The sequence below is a fragment of the Diabrotica virgifera genome, chromosome 8 (assembly GCF_917563875.1).
Source record: "Diabrotica virgifera virgifera chromosome 8, PGI_DIABVI_V3a".
NCBI lineage: Eukaryota > Metazoa > Arthropoda > Insecta > Coleoptera > Chrysomelidae > Diabrotica > Diabrotica virgifera.
In genome coordinates this window covers 215,712,911-215,730,168 of record NC_065450.1, presented here as the reverse complement: position 1 = coordinate 215,730,168, position 17,258 = coordinate 215,712,911, and the positions used below count along the sequence as shown (strand labels likewise).

The 17,258-nt window shown below is 30.8% G+C and overlaps 1 protein-coding gene across 2 annotated transcripts; it reads right to left on the bottom strand.

The window, feature by feature from the left end:
• Positions 1 to 3,829: 3,829 nt before the first annotated feature.
• On the bottom strand, positions 3,830 to 16,338 carry LOC126890761 (mitochondrial cardiolipin hydrolase-like). 2 transcript variants are annotated; one of them, XM_050659938.1, is made up of 3 exons: positions 16,147 to 16,338; positions 15,509 to 15,898; positions 3,830 to 7,746 (listed from the first exon to the last, which is right to left on the bottom strand). In XM_050659938.1, the coding sequence occupies exons 2-3, from the start codon at positions 15,777 to 15,779 to the stop codon at positions 7,526 to 7,528; spliced, it is 492 nt and encodes a 163-aa protein (XP_050515895.1). In that variant the 5' UTR covers positions 15,780 to 15,898; positions 16,147 to 16,338; the 3' UTR covers positions 3,830 to 7,525. The 2 variants fall into 2 exon arrangements, with proteins under 2 accessions (XP_050515895.1, XP_050515894.1); XM_050659937.1 differs by lacking the exon at positions 16,147 to 16,338 and having other exon boundaries at positions 15,509 to 16,112.
• Between the last annotated feature and the right edge of the window lie 920 nt (positions 16,339 to 17,258).

Genomic DNA, 17,258 nt, shown 5'->3' with positions numbered 1-17,258 from the left:
ACCCAGGCAACCAAGTGACGTCATATAACGTCGACGAAACGTCAGTTTTGGTTGAATATATACACGTGTTTGAACATTACGTCATATAGACGTCTTTTGTAGGTATTTTAAATATGTAAGATTAAATGACGTTAAAATACGTTATAAAGATGTTTTCATTTCAGACAGCCTAAGTCTGACGTCACAAAATTGGGAGGAGCTTAAAGTTTTGAAGGTTTTGACTTCAAACAATTTAGTTTACCTATAACGTTATTCATAAGAAATTTCTCATTTATTGTTTACGTTTTTTGTGTCTTGTGTGATAAAATAAGACGTTTCATTGAGATATTTAGTTGAAGAAACGTGTTAATTAAGAGATTTTTATTCGCTTTTTCTCAGTGAGTTAGTTTAATGCAGTAATTCTTCTTGTCAACTTTTGAGGTTATGTTTATTTTCTGTTAATGAACTAATTATGTGTTATCGAGTTTAATTAAATACATTTTTAGGCTACATTTTCATGTTACCTATTTTTTCTACTATTTTGAAACCTCTGAAAGAGAAAGAGGTCACTTTTTGAAAGTATTACAGACGTGACTTTACCGACGGCGACGTGTAAAAGTCGTCATCTTTTTGACATTTTAAAATCGTCACAATTATAACGTCAAATCGATGAGACAAATACACGTGATTTTCAACGTCAGTACTACGTCATAGAAAAACGTCAATTGGTCATTTTTATGAGGTGTTATCTACGTTATAAAAACGTCGTTTGGTTGCCTGGGAAGTTGCAGAGGAAATTGCAAAATACAATCTGCATGTAACCCAAAGGAGTATAGATAAAAGATAGGGAAAGTTATTGAAATGGCGGCAAAAAATGTAATCCCAAGAAAAATAAAAAGATATAAAACCTAGTGGTTTGATACTAATTACCAAACGCAAGGAAGCTGTCAATAAGCGGAGGAATGATAAAGAAAAAATACTACAGACAGGAAAAGAAGAGGATAAATATAAAATGGAAAGAAGAACGGCAAAAAGCATCCGTATACCAAGAAAACTGTTGTATTTACAGTCCTAATCCTACAGACAACTGTTGCCTGGAAGTGTTACAATATAATACTGTCAATATTACATGGCACTGTAGTAAAAAATATAACATGTGTGGCAATGTAAGGGTCAAAATGAAACTCCAACTTCCACCTTATTGTGACTCAAAATTTGTTTTTGACGTATCGAGTCACTGAAGTAATTGTAGTTCCAAATCATACTTTTTTTATTATTTTTGGTTGCAAAGTATGGATTCCCTTTTTACACCAGCTGTTTATTTTTGAAGTTATTCTTCTTTTGGCGCGGTTGAGAGTAAAATTTCATAAATCTGCGCGCATGCGCACACAGACAGTATGGCGTTTAGTTGCTAATCTTTCAAGATAGGTATGTATGTATATTATGTATCAGCGCAAATAAGTCATTAAAAGAATATATTAGTGTTTTTAGTAAATGTATTATTTATTATAATTTTTGGATTTGTCTTTCTCTGTAGTAAGATAATAAAATATTATGTAGGTATAACATTTTTTTATTAAACTATGGTATACAGCCAACTACTGGAATTTTTCCATTGATTTTATTTTTATATGTCTATTTGTCACCGTGTTGTGTAATTACACACACTGGCAAAATTAGCCGAACACCTTAAAAATTGGACATGTTTGATGTCACGAATTTCCTAAACCAGTATTCCGATTTGAGTGATTCTTTTAGTATGTTATAGCCTTATTATTTAAGAATATCTTTGTAATAATATTGTTGCTAGACAGCTAAATATCATTTTATACCGGGTGTAACAATAATACTTTGTTTTTTTCTTAAAGTTTTTAACACCCTGTGGAATATTCTAGCATATATAAAATATTGAAATTAAAACTCAATTATAGCCTTAGGCTTTCTTAACATTTTCTTTTTTGATTCATTTGCTTTTGTTGGAAAATAAAAAAGTTATGGGCTTTAACAACTAGCCATGTTTTTCATCGATAAATCCTCATAGTAGGGGAGGAAAGTATGCTAAATTTGCAGTTACTCGAGCGTTATGGGGACCTATTGGATTGTGAATAGTATGTGCTAAAACCAGAAAAAAGTTGAGTTAAGTTTTCCATATATTGGGGGACATTTCATTTTTTAATTTATTTTCCATTTGAAACAATCGTCTTTTTCCGATTATAATAATTTAAAATAATGTTGCGAATAAAAATTGCTTATTTTTACGTAAATAATCCAAATCTTCAATAAAAATTGGGGGCTCCTATTTAATATTTTAAAGTAACCTCCCACCCCACCTCTGTGGGGGACGTGGTTGGTGCCATTCGATAGATTTTTGAAAAATATTGAATACGTGTATTTTGCAGTTTTACGACCTGATGTTCATTTCGCGAAATATCGTATTTAAAATTTTTAATTTACCCTCCAAGCGAATAAATTTTTTAGATTTCTAAGAATAGATTTTTTTCTCGGTCCCCTTAATGAATTCCCCGGTGTTAAGAACCAATATATGGTATAGGTACATTTACAGGGTACAAGATTTCTCCACATATGATAATCTGACGCGCTCGAGTAACTGAAAAAATCCCCGCTTGGGCTCCCCTACCATCATTATCTGCTTAGTTTAATAAACAAGCCTAAAGTAATTCAATAGATGTATTAAATAAATAAATTAATAAGCAATGTATGCGATGTCACAATGACGACCTCCCGTGGATTTCACCTGAACTAGTTGAACATCAGATCAAAAAACTGCAAAATACACGTTTTCAATATTTTTGAAAAATCTATCGAATGGCACCAAACACCCCCCACGGAGGTGGGATGGGGGATTTAATTTAAAATCTTAAATAGGAGCCGCCAATTTTTATTGCAGATTTGGATTCTTTACGTAAAAATAAGCAACTTTTATTCGCAACATTATTTTAAATTATTATAATCGGAAAAAGACGATTGTTTCAAATGGAAAATAAATTAAAAAATGAAATGTCCCCCAATATATGGAAAACTTAACTTAGCCTTTTTCTGGTTTTAGCACATACTATTCACAATCCAATAGGTCCCCATAACGCTCGACTACCTGCAAATTTAGCATACTTTCCTCCCCTACTATGAGGATTTATCGATGAAAAACATGACTAGTTGTTAAAGCCCATAACTTTTTTATTTTCCAACATAAACAAATGAATCAAAAAATAAAATGTTAATAAAGCCTAAGGCTAATAATTTCAATATTTTATATATGCTAGAATAGTCCACAGGGTGTTCCAAACTTTAAGAAAAAAACACAGTATTATTGTCACACCCGGTATAAAATGATATTTAGCTGTCTAGCAACAATATTATTACAACGATATTCTTAAATAATAATGCTATAACATACTAAAAGAATCACTCAAATCGGGTTACTGGTTTAGGAAATTCGTGACATAAAACATGTCCCATTTTTAAGGTGTTCGGCTAATTTTGCCGGTGTGTGTATATTCGAAACTTACGTGTCATTTCAAGTGGATCGCCGGCGTAGTTGGTAACGCGGAGGGTCAGAGAACGGAAGCACACGGAAGATCGCGGGTTCCAATCCTGGACGATATATTTTTTTTTTAATCTTTGGTTGTTTTAATAAAAAAATTTTGAAAGTGGTAGATAAGAAAGTTAGTTTAATATTTAAATGAAATACAAATAACCTGTTAAGTATATTTACTTCGTTGAAATTATATAATAGAAGAATAACTTCTTACGTGCGTAAAAACTACACACACATTCTTTTTTTATAATTCTGATCTACTAATCATTGGGTAAGTATTTATAAACAACAAACAAAAGAACAAGTAGATTTATTAAAATATCAGGAAGATTTAAAAGTCTTTTTAATATCACTACCTAAAGTATTCAACAAACGAAAGACTAAGTTTAAAAGACTAAGTTTTTCAACCTAATAAAAATATTTGTAAATTAAATATTCTTAAAAGATTTTTAATTGAAAAACTTTATTGGCCCATTTCCTGGTGACAACCTCCAAGGCTTCTACAATATGCAAGCCAAATGGATGGTGCAGTGAAGACTAAAGGGAAGGAATTCTACACTATGCAATTCACAACCCCCGTCTGCAGCGTGGTATACATTTTTATTCAACAAACATTTGAAAAAATAAACTCCTAATAGAATTTGTATTAAAAGCAACATAAAAAATATTTTGAACTAAATAATTTTTATGCTCTCAACATATCAAGCAAAAATGTATGAGTTGTTTGGACATTATATACAGTTAGATTATTCAAATTTTTACTATTACAGTTAACAAGGAAAAATCTTTGGTTCCTCTTTCAAAAATCTGGTGCTTATTCAATGGAATATATAGAATGGTTTTTCATAAGAAAAAATTAATTAAAGTAAGTTATTGCTATAAATACTATAAAATAATGTAATATTTTTCATTTAAAATATACATTACTAGAGAAAGACACTAAGATAAAATGTCAAAAGAGGATATAGAAAACTGTTGGAACTGCTTTTATAAATTATAGTTTGTTATTGTCAAAAAAAAAGGTAATAATTTTGGACTATAATAAAATGGTAAGAATATAGAGCGTAAAATGCATGACAGAACAGTGGTCTATAATTGTTTTTTACACAACATAATCGACATAATACGTGCCTTGGATGCATTTGCCTTGAAAATTTTGATATTTAATTTGGAAAGCAATTGGTTGGTTATAAAGATGAAAATGAAATGACTGCTTGAATGAACACTTCAACCTGAAATATGAGCCACCTGAAATATCAAAGACAGATGTAATATTTTTTGTACATCTAAAAAGGAGAATAAAAATAGATAAAAATATGTAAATTGGGATTTTATTTGTGAGGAACACTTTCTTCTTATTTGTACTTAATGTGAAAAATAATAATATGCAGTTCAAAATAAATCCATAATTTCTTTAATTTCCAATAAACTATAAATATTCTATAATTACAGTTAATTATTTTCCACATAGTAGTTGTTTTTAGAAGTAAATATATTTTATTTTATATTAAATGCTTTATATAAATTTATTTGGCAAAAAAAAATTTATTTATTGGTTTAATCAACCCATGGTAGATAAGTAATAACAACGGACTCGAATGGAAAGTAATGCACATAATTTTTTTGGTAGACTGACGTTTTTCTATAGTATGCCGTCTACCTTGAAGGTGCGATCTACCTGAAGTTTATTGTATATTCCTAAATAGTAGTAGTATAAATGTTTATTAGTACTTAGCAATAAACCTTTCGCCTACAAAGGTGCCTTTCATTATTGTGTGGAAACCTTTCTGAGAAAAGATTATGGTGATTAGCTGTACATGTATACAGTACCGACAAAAACAACCTTTACAAAGTGAATAAAACACACAAGTCAGAAGAATTATCATTTTATTATTTTAGTTGGGAATAAGCCACAAAATTTGCTTATTCCCAACTAAAATAGCAAATTGATGTGACAAATTAAATTATTAAGTATTAATTTGTAAAATTAAAGCAATATTTCCTATGATTTGTTTTATTCACTTTGTACAGCTTTTTGGCGGCTTTATGATATCATACGATAGTAGAAACACGACGGTAAACCGCATACTATAGTAGCACTGGTTAATAGCCCGATCAAAGAACAATCTGACCCCAAAAAAAAATAAAGGAAGGATGAAAATTTGGGAATAGGTAGTTGAAATTGTCTATTATTATATAAGAAAAAGTTTACAATTCTACATCCCCTCCATTTTTCAAAAATGGAGACGAATGTCCCCTTCTCGAAGGTGAAAAATATACATTCAAAATAAGTCCCGAATTGGATAAAATGACTAATTCTAAGCAACTTTTGTTCTATAGAGTTTTTCCCTAAATCAATACTTTTCGAGTTATTTGCAAGTGAATAATGTTCATTTTTAACAGAAAAAAAAAACATGTTTTTGGACGGTTTTTCGGAGATAACTCAAAAAGTATTTCAGAGAAAAAATATTCTTAGCAAAAATATAGCTTATAAAAAACTGAAAAAAATGGTGTATGCTTGAGGTCTGTAGAGCCAGTAGAAGCAGAGTTGAAGATAATGTAAAGTAGGTTCTTCTTCATCAAATTCCAAATCGAATATTTCAATGTGAAATAACCTAAAAACGGAGCACTTTTAGGGGAAAATTCATTTCAACTTTTTTAAAGTGTTTAAAAAAAGGTTTATCTTTGTTTTTAAAAAAACTTGTAACATTAAAAGTAAGTGTGTTACGCTCAAAATATTGTTGGCCACTTTTATTTTTTGGTAAAAAAATCGCGAAAATCACCCCCTAATTAGCACCACAAATAAATTTTATCATTACCATTTCACAAGTTACTTTGCCTATGTATTATTTATATGATCTGTAAGTTTCATCGGTTCAAAGTGCTTATTTTTGAAAAAGCTGTAGTTAAAATGGCTTGAAAGAGTAACTAATCACGAGTTTAGGCAAATTTTGAACAGCCACAGCATAACCAATTTTTGTCTAACAAGAAAACAAAAAAGAAAAAATATTCAGGAAAGTAAAACGTACATTTTATTACTAATTAAGATTTTTGGTATTACATACTAATAATTTTTAAGTTAATTCCATGAACAATTCCATTTTTATTCAAAATAAAAAAATGTTTTATTTTAAACCCATTTTTTTTCAAAAATGAGCACTTTGAACCAATGAAATTTATAGATAATATAAACAATACATAAGTAAAGTAACTTATGAAGCGGTAACGATTAATTTTATTTGGGAAGCTAATTAGGGGGTGATTTTCGAGATTTTTGTACCAAAAAATAAAATGGACCAACAATATTTTGAGCGTAAATCACTTATTTTTAATGTTGGAAGTTTAAAAAAAAACAGAAATAAACCTTTTTTAAACACTTTAAAAAAGTTATAATGAATTTTCCCCGAAAAGTGCTCTGTTTTTTGGTTATTTCACATTGAAATATTCGATTTGGAATTTGACGAAGAAGAACCTACTTTTCATTAGCTACAACTCTGCTTCTACTGGGTCTGCAGACCTCACGCGTATACCATTTTTTTCATTTTTTTTATAAGCTATATTTTTACTAAGAATATTTCTTTCGCTAGAATACTTACTTTTTGAGTTATCTGCGAAAAACCATCCAAAAACCTGTTTTTTTTTTGTTAAAAATGAACATATTCACTCGCAAATAACTCGAAAAGTATTGACTTAGTGAAAAAACTATATAGAACAAAAGTTGCTTAGAATTAGTCATTTTATCCAATTCCGGGCCTATTTTGAACGTGTATTTTTTCACTCCCGAGAAAATATTTTTCACCTCGTATTTCCCAATTTTTGTAAAATGGAGAGGTTGTAGAATTGTAAACTTTTTCTTATATAATAATAGACAATTTCAACTACCTATTCCCAAATTTTCATCCTTCCTTTATTTTTTTGGAGGTTTTCGTAAAATTTTGTGTTCCCTGATCGTGCTATAATTGTATTTCTAAGCATCGAATTAAAATTTATTTAAAATAGTTCCCATAACTCTTCAAACTCTTCACTAAACCTGCTGATTATTTCTTTGTTATTAGTTAAAATCGTATTGTCAAAATTTTTACAAAATCCTTGGGAAGTCAGGTTCAGACTACCAAAAAACATTTTAGCTCCATCTCCTTCATCCTTGTCTATTAGACAAAACTTATGATGCATCTTACTAGATTCGAGTGGCTGAAATTTGAATGGGATACCTAAAAGTGAAATGGGATATTAAAACAAGATTTTTTTATCAAAAAATATTAATTTTGATGGTTGAAATGTAAAAGGTTGTAACCCCCAAATCAACTTTGATTTATAAATTAATGAAAACAATTATTAGGTTAATTCCTCATCAAATTACTTAAATGGAACGTTTTTTCTACTTCCTGAAAAAAGTTGATTTGTGGGTTACAACCTTTTACTTTTCAACCATCGATTTGTTTTATTTTAACCCACTATAGAAACATGTCAATACATGAGAATTGGGAATACCGAAAGATACAAATGGAAAACTAGTGTTGGATACTAATGAAAAAATGTTTTAAGTTTTAAAGATAGTAAAAGAGGAAATTACAATGACTTTAAAAAACAAAAAAAATGCCAAAGCTGTAGGTCCAGACTAAATCCCAGTAGAAAGCTTAAAGTACATAAATGATGAAACATTAGCCCTTATATAGGGCAGTCAATGAGGGTATGTGGCTCCGAATTCCATCCTACTATATCGATTTACGTGATATTTTCACAGTAAGTAGGGAATAGCCCAAGAAACAAAGTCTGCCCTATGCCGGTGTGTGCTTTTGTCTCGGGGGCGGTGCCCACCCCTTCTTGGGGGTGGAAAATTGTTTGGCTAAATAACTACGGAAGTTGCTAGAGAACCTAATACTAAGCAAAAGTTGTTCTATAATTTTTTTTCGGTAACTCAATACTTTTTGAGTTATTCCTGGTTGAAAATTGGCCACTTTCATTGAAACATAACACCTTTTGAAAACGGTTTTTTGCGAATACCTTAAAAACTATGCATCTAACTAAAAAAACCATATAAAACATTTTAGTAGCTTATAAAATAACAAAGAGATTCTTTCCTTTCTGAATCTTCTAGTTATAACACAAAAAGAGATATGGTAAGTGAAAAAAACTTGTTTTCTTGGTGCATGCTCAGATCAGTGTGTTTAACTTGAAATAACAGAGAAACGGTCGATTTTAGGTGTATAATGCTACCAATAACTTTTGTTGTGCTTGAAAGACCTTTAAAATAAGCAATATTAAATGTCGATTACATTCAAACTATGCGAGATAAACTGCAAAAAAATTTGATGACTAACGTATTTTAAGAAAAAAATGAGAAGTATATTTAACCCCTCATCCACAAGAATTTAAATGCATCGTTTTCCTTCTACAATACATTTTACTATAGTGTTCTTAAAAAATAAGATCAAATTATTGAGCACATTTTTAAATTTTCTTAAAAATCTTCCTATTTCTCCATGTAACTCAAAAATGATAAGAGATGCCATCAAAAAATGGCATACAAAAATGTAGGTTTCTTCTAGATAAACATTTTGATTTTATTTTTTATAACAGTATCTCTTATCATTTTCAAGTTACATGGAGAAAAAGGAAGATTTTTAAGAAAATTTAAATATGCGCTCTATTATTTTGATCTTATTTTTTTTCAAAAACCATTCTTACCAAAAACCAACTTAGTTTGAATGTAATCGACATTTAATATTGCTTATTTGAAAAGACTTTTCAAGCACAATAAAAGGTATTGGTAGCATTATACACCTAAAATCGACAGTTTCTGTTATTTCAAGTTGAATACACTGAGGTGAGCATGTACTAAAAAAACAAATTCTTTTTACCTACCATATCTCTTTTTGTGTTATATCTAGAAGATTGAAGAAGGAACGATTCTCTTTGTTTTTTTATGAGCTACAAAAATGTTTTATATAATTTTTTTAGTTAGATGCATTGTTATTAAGGTATTCGCAAAAAACCGTTTGAAAAGGTGTTATATTTCAATGAAAATGGCCAATTTTCAACAACAATTAACTCAAAAAGTATTGAGTTTTCGAAAAAAAAAATATAGAACAATTTTTGCTTAGAATTAGTTTCTCTAGCAACTTCCGTAGTTGTTAAACCAAAAAATTTTCCACCCCCGAGTAGGGGTGGGAACCGCCCCCAAGACAAAACCACACATCGGCATAGGGTAGACTTTGAATAGGGAGATATTTTCAGGCTATTCCTAAAATTTCATTAAAATCCATGCAGTAGGATAGAATTAGGAGGTAATAACCTGTTATTGCTTTCATTGACTGCCCTAAACTTGTTTAACACAATATACAAAACAAGACATATCGACACCTGATATGAAAAACATTGTATCTCCACTTACAATGTTTTTCAACTATGGCTTAAATAGCATCTATAAAAGATAACCTTCAATTTGGTCTAAGAAATTTTATCCTATCTTATGTAATTATAAAGTTATTTAACAAAATAACCTCATTGTAAGTGCAAATTTTTGATCACTGGGTGGAAAAAACATTGTAACCAATGTTACAATATTAAATTTTTTTATTATTGATGAAAATTTTTTAATAAAACATTGTAACATGGGATACAATGTTTTTCTCGAAACATTTATTGAGTAAGTTTTATATAACTGCATTGTAAGTTGTGATACAAGAAAGCAAGATAGTGGAATATTACGATGAACAACATTGTAAGTCAATATAGTCAGGAGGTAAATTCTATATTATTAACTGCTGAGCATAGTAAGCATGCCTCAAAATGTAAAAACTCACATAAAAATACTAGTTTAGAATTTCAAACAAAAATAATAACACCTATATCATTCACTGCTGAACTAACTTCTACTGATGAAACTCAGATAATCAATGGTCACAGTGGATTGCACGCTCAAGATACATCGACAGTGGAAAATTCTGCATGCACCGAAGATACAAGTTCACCATTAGATACGTCTGCTAAGAAAAAACAATACCTCAAGAAGAAAAATCTTGGAAGGAACAGACAAAGGGATCCTAGTGTTTGGAAAATGAATGTCTTGAAGAAACTGAGGAACTCTGGCCAAGAATTACTGGCAAAACTGGAAAATTATCGAAAATTAGAGAACTGGGACCTGGATGTAACGATAAATGTATCAGAAAATGTAAATCGAAATTATCTGAAAATGATAAGACTCAATTTATTTAATAATTTTTGAGCAATGGCTGATCATGACCAACAAAGCGAATATTTATGTAGATATGTTCTCAGATAAGAGAGGAAAGTTGCAAAGCTAAAAGAGTCCAGAAGACACTGGACATATGAATATAAGTTGCAGTTGGAAGAACACCGACTTCAAGTTTGTAAGAAAACATTTTTGGACACTTTTAACATAACAGATATGTGGTTAACTACATTATTCAAAAAAATTGATAGTCATGAAGGCGGAGGCCGTATACTTGGAGATATGCGTGGTCGCCACAAGAATAGGGCAAATGCTGTAGACGAAAGTATTAAAAATTCGATTCGTGAGCATATTAACTCTGTTCCAGCAAAAGAATCCCATTACGTAAGGCAAAGAACAAGTAAGATGTATTTTGATGAGTCTTAACTTTTCCCAAATTGTATTCACGTAAAACCAACCACCAAAAGTCAGTACAGAAACATATTCAATACTGAGTTTAATATCGGTTTTTTTGCACCGAAAAAAGATATGTGTCTTACTTGCAATCTACATAACACTAAAGCAGAGAAAGACCAAATAGAAAAAGAATATGCTTTATATATTGCAAATAAATGTGTTGCACGTGAAGCCAAAAATCGCGATAAAGAGGTTTCTAAGAAAACAGAAACGGTTGTAACTCCCTGCTTTGATTTGCAAAAAATATTAACTACGCTCCAATCAGAGGTATCATTGTTTTATTATAAAAGGAAGTTTAAAGTGTATAACTTTACTATCTTTGATCTTGGATCTGCGGAAGGCTATTGTTATGCATGGGATGAAACCACAGGTAAAAACGGGCCTAATGAAATAAGTAGTGCGCTATTTGATTTTACTAAGAGAAAAGTTGCTGGTGGAGCATTAGAGTTTAGAGTTTATTCAGATTGTTGTGGAGGACAAAATCGAAATCGAATAATATTTTAATGTATATTTATTCAGCTAAGATCATAAATATTAATATTACACACACGTTTTTTGAGGTGGGCCACTCTCAATCTGAGGGTAATTCAATGCACACCCTTATTAAGCGAAGAAAAAAGAACCAAGTTGTTTATGTACCACAACAGTGGTATACACTGATAAGGTGTGCTAAAGACACAGGAAAACCATACGATTTGAAAGAACTAAGTCAAAATGACATCTTGGACTTTAAATCAATGTTAAAGAAAATGCCGAATTGGGATTTAGATATAGATAAACGCCAAGTTTTCTGGTCGAAAATACAATACGTAAAAATATATAAAGAACAACCAAATATTATTAGTTTGCAGTACGATCTTATTTCTGATCAATTATCGTTTATAAACAGAATGTAAACCAAAATCGAGCAAAAGGCTACCAAATCCAGGAATAAAAATATACACGATTTATGGGAAGTACAAATTCCTTTAGCATATAATGGGTTACTTCCCATAACCACTTCAAAATAAAAAGATCTTGTTGCTTTGTGCTCTGGTAAAGCTATACCAGAGCAATATTGCAGTTTTTATTTAAATCTTCCCCACTCTCAACAAATGGAATATTCGGATGATGAATCTAAATAAAAGTTTGCAAGGGGTTAATTTTGTTTATTTTTTAATAGAATATAAACTGTTCTATAATTTGTAAATGTTCATTTTGTAATAAATAAATCTCAAAGATATTATTTTATTTACCTACTTCTTGTTAGTATGTATGACGTAAATTCTTAAATATTACTTGGCTGAGCAAAAAAATCACGTTTCAAGTAAAACCAATAAAATAAATTAATTATAATCTCTTTATTTGGATATTTACTGATTAGTTACAATTTATATCCACCTAACCAAAGAAACATACTGTGTTGAAATATCATTGTATGAACCACTTACAATGATTTTCACCTAAAATTCTGAAAAAATTTGCTATTGTAACTCGACCTAAATCAGGACCAGTAATGTTGACAACAATGTGATATGTAAAAGTGAAAAGCTGAGAAAAAGTTATAAAATATGGATTAAGAACATCACAAAAAATGTAAAAGCTGACCCAGTAAAAAAATAAAATGTTTTGGAAATTTCTTTAAATCGCTCTCCTGTAAACTAAGCAAAAGTGAGTTACAATGTTTTTCATATCAGGTGTCGATATATCCAAAAACAATGGTTACTCTCCACCTATTGTGCTATCCCGAAAAATACAAATGCTAAAGATTGTAATGAATACAGCGCAATATCATTAATTAATAAATCACATTCTCAAATTATTTTTGAAAATAATACATGGTTGTATATATGTACATGGAAAAAGGAATAGATGATAGTCTGGGTCTGGGTTCAGAAATAGCCTAGAAACCAGAGAGGCATTATTTACTTTTAATTATGATACTATAAATAACAAGATAATATATTGCACATTCTGAAGTCGTGACGTAAGTGGAGACCTTACGTTCGTAATGGTTCGTAATCATTTGTAATGCCCGATTAGTTTGAATTGGTCGCAGTTGTACGCTAAGTGTATTTTATATTTTATTTTTGACAGTTATTTTGACAGGAATCTCGACACTAATTTTTTTTTCAAATACAGTGGAACCGCGATTATCCGTCTCTCCATTAACTGTCACCTCTGTTAACCGTCAGGGTCCGTACATAAGTTGTATTGAGTAAATAAGAAAAGATTTGAGTCATCAATTCATTTTTTTTAACATTGCGATAAGCCAAACAAAATTTGCTGAAATGTACAATGCGGTAACAAATGAAGTTATGGCTGAATCAACTGTTTTGTTTTCGTTGCCTAAAGATGACTTAATAATAAAGAATAAAGGAATGGTTAATTTGTGATGAGGACGCAAGCGGCTATCGATTTCTGACAGATGATGGAATCATTGAAATGGCAAAACAGAGGCTGACGAAACAGCTTAAGAAGCTGACACAATCTTGGAACTTGACGGTGACGATGTCGATGATGCTTTTGCAACTGACAAAGATTTGTCTAAAGAAGCTAGAGAAGCTGCATCGCACATGCAACCATTCATCGAGTGGTATTCTCGACAAGAAGAATCAAATAAAGTAGATTGCATGATCTTATGCCGATTAAGAAATTCAGCCCTTGCAAAATGTGAAGCATCAGTAAAGAAAACAAAGATTTCAGAATATTTTAAACCAAATTCGACAATATTAACACAAACACAAATTCTTCTTATTGTATTATCAAACAAAACAAACAAATAAAATTTGAAAGTTGTATTATCAATTTTTAAATTTTTTTAATGTTCTGTTAACCGTCTTTTCGATTATCCGTCATACCCTTGGTCCGGTACCCTGACGGATAATCGAGGTTCTACTGTACATTGAAGTTTAATATTATTTTGCTAATTGAATAATTTCATCACAGAATGCATACAAATCCCATTTAACTTTATCAAGAATTCAGATTCAACTTCCGGTCTCCAGTTACGTCATCATGCGCCAACTCGGACGTATTTGAGCTACGGGAAGATACTATTTCGTTTAATGTAATAGCTCAAAAATGCTTGTATATGAATGTGGATGTGCATGTTTGTTACATTGATTTTGAAGTAGCATTTGACAAAGTAAGACATGAAAAATTAGTCCAAATTCTAAAGAAAAAAGGGACTTGAGGATAATCACAAATGTTTACTGGAATCAAAGAGCACAAATTGTAATAGATAACGAACCTAGTTCAGAAATTGAAATCAGGAGAGGAGTGAGAAAGGGATGTATTTCATCTCCATCACTATTCAATGTACATCAATTTTTCAAGAAGCAATACCATCTGAAAGTGAAGGAATAATAATTAACTGAAAAACTAAAAACTATTAACAACATCGCATATGATACTGTAATTATGGCAAGCTCTGTTGAACAACAACATTTGGTAGATGTACAGATAGAAAGGATTGATAAATTCAAATAACTGGGAATCTGGATTTCTAATAATAATTACCAAACAACAGAAATAAGAGCCAGGATAGAAATAGCCAGAAATGCGTTTGTAAAAACGAAAACAATTCTCTGCAACAATGACCTTAGATTAGAGCAGAGTAAGAGCTCTGAGATGTTACACGCTTTCAATACTACAATATAGACTTGAAAGCAGGCTACTGAAACAAGAACATATAAAAAGATACAAAGGCATTTGAAATATGGTGTTACAGAAGAATGCTTAATAGCATGGATACAGAAGAAAACAATCACAGAAGTATTGCAAGAAATGGGCAAAGAATATGAAATAATAAACACAACACAAATAAGACAGTAACAATATATGGGTTACTTAATAAGGGGCTAGTGATACGAAATGCTAAGATTGATAATACAGGGAAAGATAAAAGGACGAACGAGTATACTTAGGAAGAATGAAAGTGCCATGGCTGAAAATTTTAAGGGACTGGTCTAAATGCAGTGCAATAGAACTCTTCAGAGCAGTGGTAGATAGAGTTAAGGTAGTACAGTCGAACCAGCTTATTGGAATAGCCTTCGTGCCAAGCACAAGTATTAGTATAACCAGGATATTCTAATAATTGATCATTGGTGGCTATATAGTAATAAAGTTTTGGGACCTCAAATTTCTAAAGTGGGATATTCATATAAGCGGTATTCTAATAAGTGGGTTCGACTGTACTTAATGATGATATCCAATCTCGGATTGGGAGACGGCACTTTACGAAGAATAATAGAAACATGTAATTAGAGCAGGTTCAAGATGAGGATGTATTAGATTTCTACCACCAAACCTATGTTTATATTTATGCTATATTTATTTACCTTGCTGTGCCATGTATGTAAAGTTGGATTTTACTACTTTAGTATCTAACATAACTTTATCTATAATTATCCTAACAGTCATCCCCCTTTTTTTGGCATCTACTAATTGTCTTACCACAGAAGACAATGTTAACATTAGCACGCAGAGGCAGATACTAGATTTTGCACTGGATATAAAGTTCTGTATAGTTCTATAGTATGCTAAGGAACACTGTTCACCACATTCTACTTTGGTGTCATATAAGTGTTGCCTACAGTTAAAATTCCTCATATCTACGGCCAACAATTGGTAGTAACAATTATTGTCTTTTTCAAGTAAAAGTTGTATTTTTCTTCTATATCTTCTTTTAACAACATAGGTCAATAATATCGGCAAAGTTATACTAGAAACTGAGATAAATATACATAAAAATTTATTCATTTTGATTGTGATAAATCTATTAAACTAACTAACTAAAAGTATGTGTGTGTGTGTGTTCACAAAGAGGGGATGGCATTAATGTAAATGTAAGGTAATATGCATTTTATGCCCGAAAATTAAAAAACAAAATATTGTAGAAAATTTGGAAATATAACCTTATTTTTACTTTTATTTGACCGTGATCATAGAGGTATATATTAACATAGAGGGAGCCTACCTTTCGCGCTTCCTGACGACAAGATCTCATTGACTGGTTTGCGGCATCTCTTTCTAACACATTGTATCGAAAATCTATGATGACATTCAGTGTGAATATAGGCACGGAAGAGGAGGACAACTGTAGCAGCTTTACTATGCGTAAGAGTGAAACAGCACTAATCCAAATAAAAAAGATGGTGTCGTCACTTCGCTCTGAATGACACTCTCTCTATGCTAATATATAACTCTATGACCGTGATAGTCGTGACGTCAAAACGTCAAAAAAAGTTTTCCAAACACGTTGTGTCTAGCACAAACCATACATACTCATAGACGTTTCACGTAAATTGTCAAGGTCAAGACAGCAAATTAGTTACCATTCCAATCCAGAGATCTCGCTGTCAGTTAATTATCTTGTCATATTTAACAACTGACAGTTGACAATTAAATTACTTTGTTATTTACTTTTTATTTTACAGTTTGTGGCTTAATGATTTTATTATAGTGGTGTTACGTTTTTAATTAGATTTAATCACAATTTTAATCAATTGTATTAACCTCCTCTCCGTTTTTATGAGTAGAATTTTTAGTTTACATTGATCATCCCTTGTTGTGTTTCTCCACATTAAAAAAAAACAATATAATAGATCCTGAAACAGTGTATTCCAATAGACAAGTGTGTCATCAACATTTCGGACCTATATATTTTTAGAAGTTTGTAAAATATTATAAGGTAATATTTATCTAAACTCTAAACAATCATCCTACAAGATTCTTTCAAAAATTTTCATTCAACTCAGTATTACACATCAGTGCTTTCACGTGACACATGGCAGTAGTGTTTAGCATTTTGAAAAAAAATTGGAATATTTGAAGTTTTCAGTAAAATATGGAATAAAACATTGAATTGTCTTTGTGTTGTTTTAATTTCCTGCGAAATTTCATCAAAAATCCCGCAAAATTTATAATTGGAAATTTTCACGTAACTAAAATTTGTCAATTTAGTTCCCATTCCAATCAAGAGATGGCGTTAATTCGATCCGAAAGATTAACATGGTCGTGAAACGTCTATGAGTATGTATGGTTTGTGGTGTCTAGGTACACGCTAAAATGTACGCAAATAAAAAAGTA

Excerpts from the sequence above, each read along its gene's own strand:
- LOC126890761 (XM_050659937.1), bottom strand. The coding sequence starts at position 15,929 with ATGAATAAATTTTTATGTATATTTATCTCAGTTTCTAGTATAACTTTG. Across the intron at positions 7,747-15,508 it reads TACATACATGGCACAGCAAG|GTATCCCATTCAAATTTCAG; the intron begins GTAAATAAATAT and ends TTTCACTTTTAG.